The sequence below is a fragment of the Chaetura pelagica genome, unplaced genomic scaffold (genome assembly GCF_000747805.2).
Source record: "Chaetura pelagica isolate M959 unplaced genomic scaffold, ChaPel_1.0 scaffold344, whole genome shotgun sequence".
In the NCBI taxonomy this organism is placed as follows: domain Eukaryota; kingdom Metazoa; phylum Chordata; class Aves; order Apodiformes; family Apodidae; genus Chaetura; species Chaetura pelagica.
The window spans coordinates 10173977-10189481 of record NW_009953098.1 but is presented as its reverse complement, the minus strand read 5'-3'; the positions used below and the strand labels follow the sequence as shown (position 1 = coordinate 10189481).

General features: G+C 45.5%; 2 protein-coding genes across 2 annotated transcripts in view; one reads left to right on the top strand and one right to left on the bottom strand.

The window, feature by feature from the left end:
• Positions 1-11279, top strand: part of MCF2 (MCF.2 cell line derived transforming sequence) — a 42416-nt gene extending 31137 nt beyond the window's left edge. The window contains exons 22-29 of the mRNA XM_009997162.1: positions 2301-2393; positions 3061-3139; positions 3667-3730; positions 4460-4566; positions 4643-4755; positions 5040-5152; positions 6570-6670; positions 10876-11279. Of these exons, the coding sequence (XP_009995464.1) occupies positions 2301-2393; positions 3061-3139; positions 3667-3730; positions 4460-4566; positions 4643-4755; positions 5040-5152; positions 6570-6670; positions 10876-10916 (711 nt within the window). The 3' untranslated portion in view covers positions 10917-11279. The remainder of the gene's footprint in view (positions 1-2300; positions 2394-3060; positions 3140-3666; positions 3731-4459; positions 4567-4642; positions 4756-5039; positions 5153-6569; positions 6671-10875) is intronic.
• Positions 11280-14049: 2770 nt separating this feature from the next.
• F9 (coagulation factor IX) overlaps positions 14050-15505 on the bottom strand; it is a 15798-nt gene continuing 14342 nt past the window's right edge. The window contains exon 8 of the mRNA XM_009997161.1: positions 14050-14597. Within this exon, the coding sequence (XP_009995463.1) occupies positions 14050-14597 (548 nt within the window). The remainder of the gene's footprint in view (positions 14598-15505) is intronic.

Genomic DNA, 15505 nt, shown 5'->3' with positions numbered 1-15505 from the left:
GCAGAGCCTTTGGGCCCAGATGCTGCAGGTCCCTGATCTCAGCAGGGTCTGGGGAGAGAGATGCCACAAGCAGTCAGAAAGACATGTAATAGCAGATAAGTCTGTTCAGCTCCAGTGCACGTTACAAATTGTCTATTAAAAGCAAGTCCCAGGCCATATGTTTCAGTATTTAAATGTTTTTTTCCCAAACAGCATAATTTTCTTTCTGGACAGCTTGTTTTCCCTGGGGTACTTGTTTTGCCATACGTGCTTTTGAAAGAACTGAAGAGGTGGTGTGGGGAAAAGCTGCTTGGAGGAGAAAATCGTGCTCTCAGGAGGCCAGACAATGCAGCCCAGGGTTTTACTGTGCCTGGAGAGGGCTCATTTTCCAGTTGTTTGGGTTGCCACACTGAGAGGTTGGGCTTAGAGAATCCATGGATGCTGCAGGGTTACAGCTGCATGCATCCGTTTTCAGAATTGCTGTCCTGAGGGTGAAATCATGTTTCTGGAGCTTGGCATTCATTTGATTCATGATAGTATCAGGAAATTAGTTTTCTTTGCAAGGATGTTTTCTGGGGATTCAGGATTAAAGCAGGTTGTTGTGTAGGAGCTGTGTAACTGGGCTGCTGTAAAACAAACAAAAAGAAAGCCCTCAGGATATTATTTTACACACTATGTGTGGTAAATACGTTTTCAGCTGAGATTCAGTAACTTGGAGGATGCAGGTTCATAAATCACTGCAATGCTAAGTAAATCAGTCTGCCTGGTACTGCTGTAGAAGGTGATGCAGATGAACACCAGCCCAGAGCTTTGCACTCACCCACCTCGTCTGCATTGCAGTGAACCAACAGCTGAGGGACTATAAATCCTGGTCAGAGGGAGGACACAGAATTTCAAAATCCCCTAATATGAATGAACACACCTTCAAATTGTCTATTCCTGGCACTTTTCTTCACATCCTCATAGTAGATCATCTAAAATGTCTAAGATCTTGTTGCCTGGGCAGTTTTGTAGGAGCTTCCATAGAAATTGCCATGCTAAACAAGATGCACAGAACTGGGAATTGCAGTGAGCAGATGAAGTGCTCTCCAGGCTGCCCTTTACAAAGCTTGCAGAATCTTTTAAAAAAGTTTTTTAAAGTTTTTATAAAGTCAGAATGGAGTCTCATCCAACTTTCTCAGTATTTCCTGAGGCTGTTCGTAGTCCCTGCAAATAGGCACCAACATTTGAAAAAGCAATGGAACAGAAGGTTTGCACAGGTGACCTAATCTGTAAATCCTCATAGTCTTTCAGACAAAAGGCTCTGAGGATGCACAAAATAACAAAGAGGAGCAGCAAAACAAATGCTCTTTCTAAGGCCTTGCTTGTATTTATACTGGATTTTTCTAATCCAGCTGTGAATAATTAATGATAGATGATACCATTATTATTAGATCTGTTTCAAAACATGAGAGTTGAGATAGTTTAGCTATTTCTGACCATCCATTACTCAGTGAGAAATTGCTAGCAAACTGTGCTTTAGGTGACAAGATGGTTTATGCAATATCAGGTATTAAAGCATTTTTCAGCTTTAAGGCATGTGCAGCAGGTGGCTTAGAGGTCTCTGGTTTCTTGGTCTGTAATCATGGTTTGAGCTACTGATTTAGCCGGGTCACATTGTATAGATCCTGAATTTCCAGCCAACTTATCAGAAGTGGTCTGTGATAACAGGTACCTGGGTACAGCAGCATTCAGCCACATCTAGCCTGCAGTCTGTGTCCTTCCTCAGAGCCAGGTTTATGGCAGCTCAGGCTGTATATCCAAAAATTAACCCTTCTTTTGTAAACCTTGAGATGAAAGAAACCTCAACTACCAAAAGATGTTGAGCTGAAATTCCTAAAGAGCTAAGGGCTCCCCGGATGGGTTTTTAAGACTGCAGGAAGAACAAAACACAGAATTCTGTAAGTAAATAAAGAACGATATGGCAAAAATAATGTGTGCAGAAAAATAACACCCCATGCATTTAGAAAGCTTCATAAGCCTCATCTGAGAAATTTCATACTGAAAGAGGTATGAGACGACTTTTCGATTAGCTCCACTGATTCCCAGATGAAAAGTCCCCTAAGGTCCATTGATTAGTCTCAGAAAGCTTTTACAAATGCAGCAAGCTGGGGGGATAAGTCAGGTAATGACTTTCAGTTGCTACTGAAATTAAAGTTGATGAAATGTGTTGAATTGGGTGAAAACAGGTTTGTTGAATGTGCTGTAAAACATCTGGGATTCATAGGCAAGAGGGAGGGATTTGTCTTATGTTTAATTATTTTGTTCTTTTGGATTTGCAGATGAGTGCAGTTGGAATAACTGAGAATGTGAAAGGAGACCATCGGAAATTTGAAATCTGGTATAGTGGGCGAGAAGAGGTCTATGTTGTGCAGGTTGGTAGCTTGGGAAGTCTGGATATGCCTACATCCTCAGAGCAGGGTTAAGGAAGTGTCATCCATCGATCTTAACGGGGTAATCAGACACGTGACTTGCATTTCTTCGTCCTCTTTGCCTGTGTCAGTGTTCACAGGCCTGTCCCAGTAGCTGGTCATTAGTGTCCAGGTCAGAACTGTGAGAGTCCTCTTTAAGTGGGGACAGAATTGCTTCTTGGAGATGGAGCCTTTTATTCCAGATGAAATCACAAATGGACCAGTAGTTTTACTGTGCTGAATAGCTGATGTGAATTGAGCAGGGAGATGGGCCTCATGCTTTAATGGACACAGGCCACGTGTGCTCCTCTACAATTAGATGTCAGAACTGCTCCCAGAGCAAAGGCTTGACCCTCATGGCCATGTAGTCTTTTGAGTCACCTACAAAATAATAACCTGATTGGCCTGATTGCTTCCTGAAAGAAGCTTTTGCTCTACATTTTCTGCTGTGTTTTCCTTGGATGTAGTGAGGATCATAAATTTATAAAGATCGAGAATGTTTAGAATTTAGTGGTGGCTTTGGATAAAAGGGGATTGTAAGTTAATTACAGCATAGAAAAGTAAGGTTTTATTAATACATTGTAATGGATGGATCTTACTTCAAAATTCAGATGGTTTTCTCTTCTTCCAGGCCCAAACAGTAGATCTGAAGATGGCATGGTTGAATGAAATAAGAAAAGTCTTGTTCAAGCAGCAGGAGCTTATAAAAGGTACATTTTCCCAGTATCTCTGTGGCATTCACTTTGAAGCAGAACCTTTCTTATTTTCACATTGATAATCTTCAAATCCAGTAATTCTCACCAAAAAATTGATTTCAGAGAAGCCTCGTAGCAAAATACTGCAGTGAGGCCTTACATTACAGGGACATAACAAAACCTAGAGTGGTAAAGGCTGGGTGTTTGTATGAAGAGTAATTATAGAAGCACTTTTTTTTCTGTCATTACCTTAGGAATTATTTCATGTTTATTATCATAGTCTTAATTCAACAAGATACACACCAGATGCTTGGTTTTAAGTGTATCAGAGTCTTCAGTGGCCTGCTCACTGCTGGGTTTGTAGTAGCATGCCATCTTAATCATAACTAAGTCTGTGCTTTCTGAGAGTCCCTGGGGCCGCTTTTCTCTGAATAGAAATCATTAGGCATGGTACAAAAGGTCTAACTTTATAAATAATGCTTCAAGTGTGACATTACTAATGAAAGAAATGGTTTCTAAGCTGATGTTTGCCCTCCTTGCAGTGGAGAAGCAGCAGCCCAGCTCGTGCACGGACCCGGTCCCACTCTCCTCCCAGCTGAGCGACAGGTGAGCCCCAGGAGCCTGACCAGGGGCTCTGGCTGGTGCCTCCCATCACTGGCATCTGGTGCCTTCTGGCACGTCCTGGCTCTCTGCTGTTCCCCCCACCCCATTTTTCTCTGAGTCCTCTGGGCAGGGAATGGAGGAAGGTGCTGCTGCTCCTCTCACGGTGGCAGTGGGCTGGGGTCTGTAAGGGCACCCTCAAGCCATCTCCTGGCAGCATCATCCCAACTGCAGCTCCTCTGCAAATGGAGACAGAGATCAAAGATGGTGCTCAAATTCAGGGGAGGAAATACTGTAGCAACTTCATTTCCCACCCCTAAAAATTTAAACCAGGCACTGAAGCCCTTAACCTTTATAGAAACATACATCAGGAGTGACATGGAAAAGATGAGGGGTAATGGGTACAAGTTACTCCAGGGGCGATTTTGTTTGGACACAAGAGAAAGATTTTTCACAGTGAGATCGATCAGGCATTGGAATAATCTCCCCAGGGAAGTGGTTGATTCCCCAGCACTGGACACTTAGAAGATTCAGCTGAGCCATCTTGTCTGTGCAAGATGCTTTTGCCCAAGCTTGGGCCAGATAATTCTTGAGGGCCATTTCTACCTGTTATTCTATAATTAAAAAGTACCATTATTTTTTGTGACCCTGTTTTACCAAACCCTGTGGAGTTTACATTTGTTCACAAAATCAAACTAAAATTGCTTTTTCTAATTATTTGTTTGAATCATTCAGAAAGCAGCAGAGAGCCTCCATCAGCTCAGAAGAGAACGACTCCGAGCGCACCAGCCCGGTGATGCTGGACAGTGGGCTCCCATCCCCCCAGAACAAGCCCCACAGAAGTAAGGACCCTTCCCCTTCTGGGAGCACTTGGTGGGTGCTGGGGTACCCCCAGCCTGACCTCACACTGTCTTGCAGGCTGGCCAGGAATGTCACAATCCCTGGAAATCTGCGAGGGGCTGGAGGAGTGGTCGGGTAACCAGTACCTCTCCAACTGCTCGGACACTGAGGAGGAGGATGGGAACCAGCTGGTTAGTAGACAGGTGCAATAGTCCCACAGCTCGGGGTGCTGCTGGTTTTGGTCATCTCACTTTGTTTTGCTTCGCTGGATAATGGATGTGTCTTCTCCATGTTTCTCAGATTGTCCAGTATCTCAGTTTTAGGGAATGAAGAGTTGTTTCAGCCACAGTTTCTTAAAATAATTGTAATTAAAGTAGCTGAGTGGGGTCTTATCATGTTCCCTGCAGCAGTCAGAAGTAACAGCTGCATGATATGAAATGTAGCTAAAGAAGACAATTTTTTTTCTTACTACCAGTCTCCAGGAAAATATAAAGCCCTTGCAGACTGCAAGAGGAGAGGATCAGAGGACCTGCTGGTGAAAAATGGGGATGAAATTCAGCTTTTGCATGAAGATGGTGAGGGACAGTGGTAGGTATTTTAGGATTATTTTGCCTTATCTCTCAGAGCCTGCAAGGCAGTCCTGTGCAGCCTCACTTGCCTGGTGAGACACTCCTTGTGGCTTCTGATTAAGTTTCAGACTATTCTAGAAAGCCAAATAATTCATTCCCTTGCCAAGACTAGAGGCCATATGCATTGCCTTGGCCTGGGAAAACACGTCAGGACTTCCCTTGCCATGGGTGTCTGGGCCAGCTGTGTTTTACCAGCATCACAGCCCCTCTTGTCAGGCTCTTCCCACTTCAGATGATGCTTCAAGTGAGAGCCATTCACCCACCCCAGCTCAGCTGCTGGCTTTGCTCCTCTGGGCTTATTAACAGCAATACTGAGTAATTGTGAAACATTTTCCTCCCTCAAACAGCTGGATGAGTGTTAACTGGTTAATGGCTGCAGACCATCTTTGTGTCGTATTTAAAGCTCTGGCTTGCAAGCTAACACTCCACAGCTGGTTCTCTGCTGGGGTTCTCCTTTTTAGAGCTGGGAGCATTGCCTGGGAAATCCCTATGCCCAGCCTCCTGCTGGGTTGTCTCACTCAGAGGGCAGTGTGCCCTCTTCTGATTTTTGCAGCAATGTGGCAGAGATCTGTGGCTTGCCTTTCCTTTCCAGAGTGATTTCTGACTAGCTCTTACCAGCCCAGGGGCTCAGCAGGAGAGTGCACAGTGCTCGAAAGCCTGGTTTGAGATACAGGAAGGGTGATATCAGCCGGGAACTGGATCAGATTTGTGCAGGCACTAGCCTCTGAATGCAGACACAAATGCCCTGTGCAGATTCCTGCCCAATATCTACAGCCCTTGCATTTCAAGGGAAATCCAGTTTGTTGTTAGCTAAAGCAGCTCAGTTCTGCTCGACACTCATCAGCTCTCACTCCCGTTGCAGCCAGTGCTGGGTGGAGATTTCTTACACCAAACTTCTTTGTTAAAGCAAATTTCACTGCATGAGTGAGACAGAGGAATGTCATTTATGAGTATGACTATTTCCAGCTGCCTACATCTTGGCTGAATTTACTCAGAGTACCCTGACTAAATTAATCCTACCAGTCTAGCTTAGTAGCAGAGGACTGAGGAAGGTAATTGCCCTCAGCTCCATCGGTGGTCAGTGGAGGGAAACCAGGATGTCTCAGGCAAGATAAGTCATGCTCTGGAGCATCCTGTTCCTCTCCATTGACTAGAGGGGGACCATGGCAGCTGTGCCCCCAGTGTAGGTTTTTTTTATTAGGTTCTTAAATTTAGGTAGGGACAACTATTCAAAAGTGTGCCCAGCTCCTGTTAAAATGCTTCCCTGGTTTGAACAAACTGTTGGTTGCACCAGTTGTGCAGTTGTGTAGAGTGTGCCTGTATCAAACTGCTCCTGGCTTGGTTTGTTTCTTTACTAACACTGTTGTCGTTCAAAGGTTGGTGAAAAACCTAAACAGAAGAAAAGAAGGCTGGATTCCTGTCCACAGTCTGCAGATAGTAGTTGGTGACTGCAGGTTTCGGAATGCCAAAGTTGCAGGTATCATATAACAGGCCTAGCAGAAATATCTCATAACTCCAATCAGGTCTTTTAAGCCATTTGCATTACTCTTGATGTACTAAATCTGGCTGCACATGCCTCTGCAGGAAAAAAACCAAAAGCAACTACAAAAAGCCTGCAAAAGTAGTGAATTAAGCTTTTTTTTTTTTCATTTGTTAAAACCTTAGGACATTTCTGTGACTTTAGGCATTAGTAAATTAAATCCAAGCATTGAAAAATGTAGATTCCTTTGCAAGAGCACTGGGTGGAAGATCAGGGGAGAAGAGATGGAAGCTGGTCAGGGATTCCTGTGACTGGTTTGCCTACTTGCTGCTGTAGCTCACACCCCAGGGGAACAGGAGGTACCTAGGCCAAATAATCCCCTGTGCAAAAGTCATCGAGGCCTGACCCCCAGCACTCTAAAGGCAATACTTCATTTCTGCAGCCTCCCTCTTGCCCTCCTTGCTACCAGCTTGTTCATCCATCCATAGAATAAAATAGATAAACAGGTTACCTGTTTCTATAGAAGGCTTCTAGTCTCAAGATACATATTTCTCATTTTCTAGCCATAATTGTACATAGAAATAGAGAAGCATAACAGATGACACAAGAAAATGCCTTAAGAGCAGCCTGTCACCCCTGCTGTGTGTGCAGCATCACCGCTCCTCGCGTTGCCTCATCACCATGCTGTCCACTGGAAAAGGGAAACCAGGGTTTGGGGTGGGAACAGCTCAGGAAACCCACTTAGATGTAGTCCATTAAAAAAACAAACACCAAAACCAAACCAAAACCATCAGTTAGGCCCATATGAAATAAATTTTCCAAAAAGATTTCTTTTTAAATACTTCCCTTTAGTCAAAAATCGATTATTTTGATGGACATGAGGGAAACCTTCTGAAAGGCTTAAAATTCCAGTTAGCTCTTGATGGTTTTCCAGTGTATTTCAGTGAAATCCTTTCTTTATGGGATGATGTATTTTTATCCCCTTTTTTGCAGGGCAGTCACATTTCCTGGGTTGGAGGTTTTCTGCCCTTATAGAAGGGGTAGCTCATAGGGGGCTGAGAGGGTTCCCCTCATTGTGCTCCCACTCTGGAGCACCATGTCTTGTCTTCTCAGCAAGTCTGATTATCACATCTTGCTGGGTCCTGGGCCACAGTCTGTTCAGGAGGTTTCTCCAGCCATGAATACATCCTGAAAACAGGGTGGCAGTAAACTTTGAACACTGGTTTGCTTTGTCAGTGGTTGTATCCCCCAAAGCCCAGAGACTGCAGCTCCAGGCTAGTTTATAAAGTTGCTGAGTACAAACTAAGAAGTTAAAAAAGAACTGGAGAAGAGAAGGCGCCAGGGGGACTTTAGAGTGGCCTTCCAGTACTTGAAGGGGCTGCAGGAAAGCTGAGGAGGGACATTTTACAAGGGCTTGTAGTGATAGGATTAGGGGGAATGGCTTTTAACTGGAAGAGGGGAGATTTAGGTTAGACATGAGGAAGAAATTGTTCACTGTGAGGGTGGTGAGACACTGGCCCAGGTTGCCCAGAGAAGCTGTGGATGCCCTGTCCTTGCAAGTGTTCAAGGCCAGGCAGGATGGAGGTTGGAGCAACCTGGCTAAGTGAGAGGTGTCCCTCCCCATGGCAGGGGTTGGAACTAGATGATCTTTAAGGTCCCTTCCAACCCAAATCAGCTTTTGATTCTATGAACTTCACAAGGGGAAACATCAGACAGCTCCTCCTGTTAATCTCACCCCACTGCACAGATGCTCTGCGGTTGTGTGGCCACGGTCTGGTCACAGCACTGAGGCTCTGTTTGCCCAGCTCAGATGAACTCCATTCTCTCTCGTTGCTGATCATGTGGGCAGTCTCTAGGCATGGTTCTAATTTTACATGCACTCCAGGCAATCTTGTAGGATGATGTAGGATGTTTTCTTGCTATTTCCTAAACCTATTCCTAGAGCTTTTCAGTGATGTGTCCTTAGAACCATAATGTACTTGCGCACTGAAGACTGATTTTCAAACAGTACCTTTGCATTTAGCAATTCCCTTTCCTCTCTGGACTGGTCATTCTTTACTGCAAGTGACTTTGTAGCAGTTACTGCTCAGGGTTTTGATCTGGATTGGGCTCTTTCCTGCTGCTTCAGAAGATGGAGCTCTTGCTCCAACTCAGTAGAGGAAGAAGTAGGCAGCCAAGCTTGTAAAGTAGAGGCAGGAAGGAGCACTGACACCCTCAAATATTATTAGCTACTTCTGCCAAAATGCTGTTTTTCATGTAAGCAGGGTAAACTTGATTAAAACATTGTGGGGTACCCTGCTTTCTTCCAAATAGTTATATTCCTTGTGCTATGCAAACCTATGGTGGATTTTTTTATGTGTTCCACAGAAATAGTTTCATATCACAGGTAATAACAAACAGGTCTCAAAATGGAGAAGGTCTGGGGAGAACTCTACTGAGAAGAAGCAATATTTAGAAAACAGTTACTAGTGAGATTTACCCATGTGTTGCTAGTTTAAACTGCCTTGCTAAAGTGTTCAGACTGGTCAACTGACTTGACTTGTAAATGAATTGAGATTCTCTCTTCACTGCCCTTGTGCAAGACGTGCATCTGGGGGCAGGTGAGGGGTGCAGTGTTATGATCCCAACTCCTCTTCCACAGTGGAGCAGGAGACAAAACATTTTTGCAATTTCCCTGGTTGCAAACGTGCCAAAGATCATGATTTACATCAGAGACAGTGTCTATGTCAGAGAAGAAAAAGGCATCTCTCCTCTCAGCTGGGCTGCAGCACCCATGTCACGGCAAAGGGAGGGCAGGGATGGCAGGAAGGGAGGGCCTTGCTGTAACCCAAAGCAGATGCCTGATCTGTTTTCACTTCAGTGACCCAGTGTTCACGTCCAGCAGCGCCGCAGCCTCCCTTCTTAGCGAGGTTAAGCTCTGTCCTTCCTCTTCTCTTCTCTCAGCAGTGATAAACAGATGCAAGCAGATGGAAACATGCTGTTCACTCCCAAATTGTCACATCAGAGCAAAATGAGGCCAAAGCTTTTTCAGTTTTTTTCACCTGACCTTTACAAGCTGGGCAGAGAGAAGGGCAGGTTTCTGATTTCCACTCACTGCGTGGAAGTTGCGTGACACCGATTTCTTTTAGAGGGAGCATGAAATAGAGTGGCCTGACTAAAAAAGGAATTCAAGTGAAAAATGGAAGCAGTGATAAATGCCTTTACTTGTAAGATTATATATATAAAGAAACATTGATACAGCTTCCAAGTTCTTTTAAACATCCAAGAAGCTGCCCACAGAATTTGACTGGAGCCCAAAGGCAATTGGAGCAGGCACGGAAGGATGCTCTGTGCCAGGGCAGGCACAGGCACCTGCTTGGTTTAAGGAGGATGCAGGCTCCTGTTCCACATGCCAGATCCTCTTCTAGTTCATTTGAACACCCCACTTGCCAAATTATCACTTCCAAGCCTTAAGGGGATCCCCTGTGTGTGCTCTTCATGCAATAAAGCTGAGCAAAGTTTCCCCCGCTGGTAGTGCCTGAAGGGCTGAGCTTGCCTGTCCTCTGCTCCTGCTGGCCAGGGTGGTGGGCATCATCCTCTTGACTATGGTGAGCTTGAGACGACCCTTTATGTGGCTCCCTAGGCCACAGGGCTGGAATTTGCCTGATAGAGTATTATTTGTGATGGAGCTCTTGCAGGCTGGCATAAGCATGTTAGCTGAAATGCTCAAGTTTTGTGTCAGTTCTGTTCCCAATGCTACTGGTAGTTTTGCAGATACAGCAGAGCTGTTTGCACTATTGCTCATGCACTTTAACGATTGCAGCCACAGGCTTTCCTGTTTATGCAGGGTCCATTAAGGTAACGTTGATTTCTTTTTAGCCTTTGAAAGGTGAAGCAGGGCCTCCATGTACAACCTAGGATGGCAGCCAGCTTGGCAGAACAGCTCTTTTGTGATGCTATAAAAAAACATTTTGAGCCTAGAGAAGACAGCAGCTGGCTGTGCTGTGATAATCAAGTGATAGATGGTGGAAATGAGTCAAACCCTGTGGTCCTGCCTTAGACGAGGCTCTCACTAAAGTTAGTGGGAGTTCAGCTTTTAGGGAGAACTGCAGGAGTGCACTTAGACTTTTTTGTGTTATACAAATGTTACACGATTACAGGGAACTATGTATTTCTCGGAATAAGATGCTTTAATATTAACATCATTCTTCATTACTTTATAGATGCTGCCCTGTGTAACACAAGAAAGTTTAGTTCCCCTTGAATTAAGGGTGAACTAGTAGCATCCTATTTTCGATGCTCTTTGGAAGCTTTCAACTAAGTGTTACAGAGAAATAGCACAATAGTTGGAGTTGTCCTGTACTATTCATCACATTCACAGACCTCCACAGCCTCATCTGCACTGAACGGGACCGGGGTCCTAAGCAGCTTCTCATAATCATAAAGGAAGCCATTCTCTGCTCTTTCTTTTATTTCTCCTGTGGAAAGTACAGTATTTTATTAATTTTACCTGCTGTTTTTCCATGACATCCATCATGTTTCATCAGAGAAGTACACTACAGTTTCCTGACACTTTGTTTAGATGCTTGAAATTTCCTCTCCAGGTTGAAGGCTTTACCTACTTATTAGCTGACAGCTGTTGAAGTTGCAAATAAAAGAGTTGAGTTTTGGTAAACCAAAAAAAAATAAAAATCAAAAATCAAACCAAAAAAACCCAAACCAAACAAAGAAGCTGTTTGTTCTGCTTAATTGATTTGATGAATGGATTTTTCTTAAATATCTACTTCAGCTATGTGAATGTAATGGTCTGTAGGAGCATCATCTGGCTGACTCACATGTGAAGATGCAATAACACCAACAATCCTCTTTTTGCACTTAGGGTCTGGCTCCAGCCCGTTGCAGTCAGACCCATTGACTTCAGTGAGGTTTGGATCAGGTCAAACTGACAACTCAGGGTTGTCACCAATCACTTAGGGTCCCAAAGTGTCCCAAGGCTGAAACCTGTATCTAGCAAGTGTTGAAGTTTACATTAATTGTATGTACTTTTGGAACACGTGCCATAAATCAAAGTTAAATGTCCATGTTTGCACTAAGAATGTTCTTGTGATAAGACTGTACTTTTCAGCATCTTTAACAATAATGTATCTTGAATTTTTGAGAAAGAAGAAAGAATATTGAGCACTCATAATTTAATTTTGTGTTTCTTTGTCTAGTTTTGCTTTTGTAGAACATAGGTACAGGTGGTTTGACTATGAAGCAGATGTGTGCAAAGAGCATCTGTGTTGAGAACAGGGTCAGTAGAGTGCATGCAGTAGTGAGTTTGTCCCATCAAGGTGAAACGTTTAATGCTGTGGACCTTTATGGAGGGACCTTTATGATCTGACTTGGATTTGTGAACCATGGATTCTTAGGCACAGTCCCAAGTTGTTAAGCTAAAACATGCTAAGGTTGTTGTGTGTTTTTGGTGGCCGCTTTTGTACGGAGGAGTGGTTGAACTTCTGGATGGCTGTGATTGCCCTAGGGTTCCCCAGTGCTGGACACTTCTCCAGTTTGGGTGGCTGGTATTCCAGGTAACCCCCATACACCCTCAAAAATGTGACCAGCTAAGTCTGAACTGAGCAACCCAGAAAGATCCCAGTGTTTTTCAGCCACTGGCAATCACAGCAGAGAGGGTTTAAGTCACTGAAGGTTATTTCCATCTAGTTTAAAATGGGCCCCAATGCACTTGCTGGGTGGAAGGGCAGGAGTCTCTCAAGTTACTGTCAGGGCTGTTTCTAGTGGTAACAATTGTGGTAACAGTACACATTTTGAGGTACAGCTGTAAATACTTGTCTCAAACATAGCACACATTGCATATTAAATGGTTTTAATCTTTTTTGTCTTCCATAGTTTTAAATCTAGGCTTTTATTAATTTATGAGGTTGATAAGTTCTGCAAATCTGAATGTACAGTCTGAGATTTTTAACATTTGAAACTTTGCACACGACATGGTATGTTACCTTAAGTATGCTGTTGAACTAGGCTCTTCATGTATATGTTATTATACATTACAGTAGAGAATTTTCTCTGACTGCAAGTTTAAATGAACTATATTGTATATGTACCTGTAAAAAAATGTGTTAAATCTATATTTAAAGATTAAAAACTTGTTAAATAAATTCATATGAAAGTATGCAATTCTGTCCTCTGCTAGAGAAAAAAAGAAAATAATTCTTACAGTGTTTGTTTTATTTAGTTTCTTCAGAACAAGCCACCTTTTTACATGCATTTTGATTTTAAAATAAGCAGTGGCAGATGATCTGATTAGCTTCTTGCTGGATGTTGTGGCAAGGAAATTGGGAGAGGCACCTCAGCCCTCATACTGACATCTGAAATAGCAGCTCTTGAAGTCCTGCCCTGGCTCAGGGTGTCTTCATCCCCAGCCTCTGTGGTCCTGCATCCCAGCAGCAGGCAGCACAGCTTGGAGGGATCTCCATCCTGGGAACTGAGCTGTGTGTGGGTGCACAGGAACCCTTCTGCAGGTGGGGAGGGGGGAGAGGTGGTCTTGGGGGCTCCTGTCAGCCAGCAGGAGTGAGGAAACCCCATCACTGGGGTTTAGCCTCTGGGGACATGCTGTGGTCCTGCACGTGTTGCCTGCACACAAGCTGCCCATGCCAGGCATCACAGGGTGTGGATCCCAAAAGCCATGCTGTGTCCCTGTAGAAAACACCCCTGGAGTTTTCTGTGGATGGAGGAATGAGATGAACCAGCATTGATCAGTGCTATACCTCCTTTTCTCTGGGGTTATTCCCTCCCCTCAGAGTTGGAACCAAACTAAGTCCATTTGAGGCAGCCTGGCCCCAGACCTCTGCCTGGCATGGCCTTCCCCAGGATGCCACGTCCCCTCTGCCTGGGTGCCAGCACCCACCCCAGGCACGGGGCAGGCACCTTCCTGCAAGGTTTCTCCCACCCTCTCAGACCTTACACTGCCCTCATGAGCTCCTGCTACAAGGACAATGTTGGATGTGGGTGCCCGTAGGCGCCCAGTGCCTGCTGGGCTCCCCTTGCCCGGGGCACTGGGCAGCAGCTGGGGCAATGCCAGTGGTGCTGGCCTGGAGCACATGAGAGCTGTGCCCCAGCTCATCCACACCAGCCTCTGCATTCAGGATTTGGGGACTTTCCCCATCTCAGCAGCACCAGCGTGTTCAGGAATGCAGCCAGGGGTAATTAAAAGGGCTTTTTATTTCCTTATTACCACATTTCCACTGTGCTTTCTCAACTTTTGCATTCCAAGAGCAGAAATCAGTTCATTCAGAAATATTTATTAAAATGCAACAATTTCTGAAAAACATGTCAGTTCCTATGGTCTCTCTTCAACAAACCAGTCCATCCCCCAGCACAGGAGAACCTCCTGTGGGTTAGTTGAGTGTTGTGGTGTCCCTTATCCACTTCAGGTACTTGGAGACCCTGGTGTAGATGCCATATTTACCTGGCTTGGCACATTCCTCACCCCAGCTGGTGATCCCTGTGAGAAACCAGGTGCCCTCAATCTCGGTGGTGTAGGGACCTCCACTGTCACCCCCACAGGTGTCCCTGCCCCCAGCAGCAAAGCCTGCACAGAACATGTTCTGCAGGATGGTGGTGGAGGTGCTCTTGAGGCAGGTTGGCCGGTCAACATAAGGCACCTGGAGGACCTGGAGGATGGTGGCTGGTCGGCCCCGGAACAGCGTGCTGCCCCAGCCGCTCACTGTCCCCGTCCCGTGCTTCAGCAGGTCGTTGGTGAACTTCTGGGTACCAATGCAGATGGGGGTGACGTAGCTGTTGAAGGTGAGTGGCTGGTCCAGCTCCAGGAGGGCAATGTCGTTGTGGTGTTTGTTGATGGTGGCGTTGTAGGTGTGGTGGGGAAGGATTTTCACCACCTTCCGCCTCTGCTCGGTGTGATCTTCCTCACTGGTGCTGTATTCACCTGCAGAGACAAGTGTGGCTTGGGGGCCGTGGCCAGACCAGTGACCGTGCCCTGAGGATGCCATCCCAGCGTGGTACCAGCCCAGCTGGGTGGTTACAAAGGGCCAAGTGCTGTAAACCCCAGCCCTCGGGCTGCTCCAGCCTGATGCCAAGGCTGATAGTGCTCCTTGTCCAAGGGCATTGCAGGTTCCCCCATGGCAGCACCTCCTGGGTGCCTCAGCTGGCAGGACTGAACCCCAGATGTGACCCTGGCCAATCCAATGCTTTTGCCAGGCTTAATAATAATGAGCTGATGAATAGCAGCTGAGAGAGCTGAGGTTGTTTATCCTGTAGAAAAGGAGGCTGAGGGGAGATCTTCTTGCTCTCTACAACTCCCTGAAAGGACTTTGTAGCAAGGTGGGTGTTGGTTCCTTCTCCCAAGTTACAAGTGATAGAGGAGGAGATGGCCTCAAGTTGTGCAAGTGGGGGTTTGGACTGGGTATTGGGAGAAATTTATCTCCTGAAAGGGCTAGTCAGGCCCTGGGACAGGGTGCTCAGGAGCTGGGTCAGTCACTGTCCCTGGGGGTATTTAAAAGAATTGTAGATGTGGTGCTGAGGAACATGGTTTAGTGGTGAACTTGGCAGCGCTGGGTTGGACTAGATGATCCTAAATGTCTTGTCCAACCAAAAAAATCCTATAATGCGGCTTTTTTAAGAAAAAATGTGGAATTTAGCAGCCTCAAGGAGCTGTGAGGGTACGTGCCCATCTCATGAAAGGGAGGAAAGCCTCTAGAACGAGCTACTTTCGTTTAAAATACATAGCTTGCTAGCAAACAGCAACCTGACCTTGCCTGTTCCGAAGCCGCACACGGGGGGTGCGGGGGGACAGCGACCCGACCCGACCCCCCCCCCTCGGTGCTCCGGGGGCTC